A 1,776-nucleotide genomic window follows, 5' to 3' on the forward strand; every position below is an offset into this window, starting at 1 on the left:
TGATTGTGGGTGGTAACCACTGTTTAATGATTGTTCCGTCATGTCTAGAAATACGGTAAGGATGCGCGGAAAAGGGTCGAAGCAAGCTTGATGACGAAAGAGAGTGCTAACTGCGTCAGCGCACCGTTTATCGCTCTCAGCGGAAGAGAAATCGCCTATCTGCAAATTGCTGGTTTCCAAGTGCGATGATTTCTACTTTTGTTCAGCTTGTCGATATAAGTGCCATGCCCTTCTGATAGCGCTTGTCCTATCGTGTTTATTGTCCGTGTCAGTGCAGAGCTATATGACCTCTACTACTGCAACGAACCACAACAAGCCCAAAAATCTGCACTCCTTATTATAGGAGGGCTCTATTACTTGCAGCGAGCTGTATATTAATGCTGTCAAAGAGCTTCCCACATTGTTTTCTTTGTCGACAGCTTTACGTGCGTGCAGTAGCAGACCTATCGAAAGAGGTTCCAAAGAATCAATGGTACCCAACAGTTGACTTAGTGATCTCGGAAGAGGGACGAGGTGATGGCGTACAGCTGTTGGCTGCAGCTACGAGGAAGCAGCCGCGTCACGCTGTGATTTTAGAGCATTGCGCAGTGGCTTATAGGGCGGCGATAAGAAATACAACCGAAGCGAAGCAAAAAAAAAAGAAGAAAGAAAGGAAGAGAGAAAGCATACAAAACAGCGCGAATTAAAGCTATTTATACATACATAACGTTAGTGAGCGCTAACGAAACGAGGAACTTCGTTCGTTGGCAGAAACATGTCGTCACTTTCCATGTCGCAGTCCGCGAGTTCTACGGGGACTTCGCAGGCTGGGAACAGGACGGTCGCAAACAATTTTGCCAGCGTGCGAACTCTCTCTCGGCGCATGTGCACAGCGGCTGCAGCCTCGGCATCGAGTCCCACGGTGACGGCTTCGCACATGTTGTAGACGTAGTAAAGAAGAAAGAGCATGTCGCCGCTCAGCTCCGTTCCAGGGACGGACAAGCCGACACCGACGTAGTGTCGGTAGAAGTGAAACGCCGCGTAGAAACTCGCCAGCTCCGTCAAGACGTCGTGGTCCTTGCCGGCGCCGCCTGCAGATTCGGAAGAGGTGGACTTCGAGGACGGTCCACGGGGAGACGTCGACGATGACGGCGACAAAGATGGCACGCACTTCGCCAGTCGAGTCCGGTTCAAGCTTTCGGCGAGTTCTCGAGAGCCGCTAAAGATGGTTCTGACGACACGCGGCGCGATTCTCGCAAGCGACAAGTACGCGAGCCAGGGATCTTCCAAAGCCGTCGCGTTCAGCAGCGTGAGGGGCACCACGATAGCGCCACCTTCGGCTTTGGAATAGAACGGAGAAGGCGCAAAAGCATCCGGTGGAGCGTCGACTTCTCCTGTCCAACGCTTCCACGTAGAGTTTCTGAGGAACCTCAGAAGACTAGGGACGTCTGACACATTACCGTAGATATCGGTCTGATACTGCGACGAGACCGAGTCAAACTGCAAGGTTGCGCGGTGGCCAAGCGAAAGGGATATGCCGGTCCGGTTTCCGAGCTTTTGAGCGATCATGTTCTGAAGGGCTAAGAGATGATAGTGGGCGCTGCGCGCCAACCTCGCGGGCAGTTCGTCAGTGCCGACCAAGTACGAAAGAGCGTAAGGATCGTGTCGGGCTATCAGCGTCAGGCACGCGTTCAAGCGCTTCGGATCTTGCCACGAGGAGCCTTCGCCCACATCTGACCTGCGGAGGCTCAGCCAGGCGGCGGAAAGAAGTTTCTCCGCCTCGCGAGCCAACTGTGT

At 53.2% G+C, this 1,776-nt stretch overlaps 1 protein-coding gene across 2 annotated transcripts in view; it reads right to left on the minus strand.

Annotated features, from left to right (window-relative positions):
• Positions 1-687: 687 nt before the first annotated feature.
• The window catches only part of LOC139047343 (uncharacterized), an 8,619-nt gene continuing 7,530 nt past the window's right edge, over positions 688-1,776 (minus strand). For both annotated transcript variants that reach the window (XM_070521161.1, XM_070521160.1), the window contains one exon: positions 688-1,776. This exon is cut by the window's right edge and continues 881 nt beyond it. In XM_070521161.1, the coding sequence (XP_070377262.1) occupies positions 709-1,776 (1,068 nt within the window). In that variant the 3' untranslated portion in view covers positions 688-708.

Source organism: Dermacentor albipictus, chromosome 7 (genome assembly GCF_038994185.2).
Source record: "Dermacentor albipictus isolate Rhodes 1998 colony chromosome 7, USDA_Dalb.pri_finalv2, whole genome shotgun sequence".
NCBI lineage: Eukaryota > Metazoa > Arthropoda > Arachnida > Ixodida > Ixodidae > Dermacentor > Dermacentor albipictus.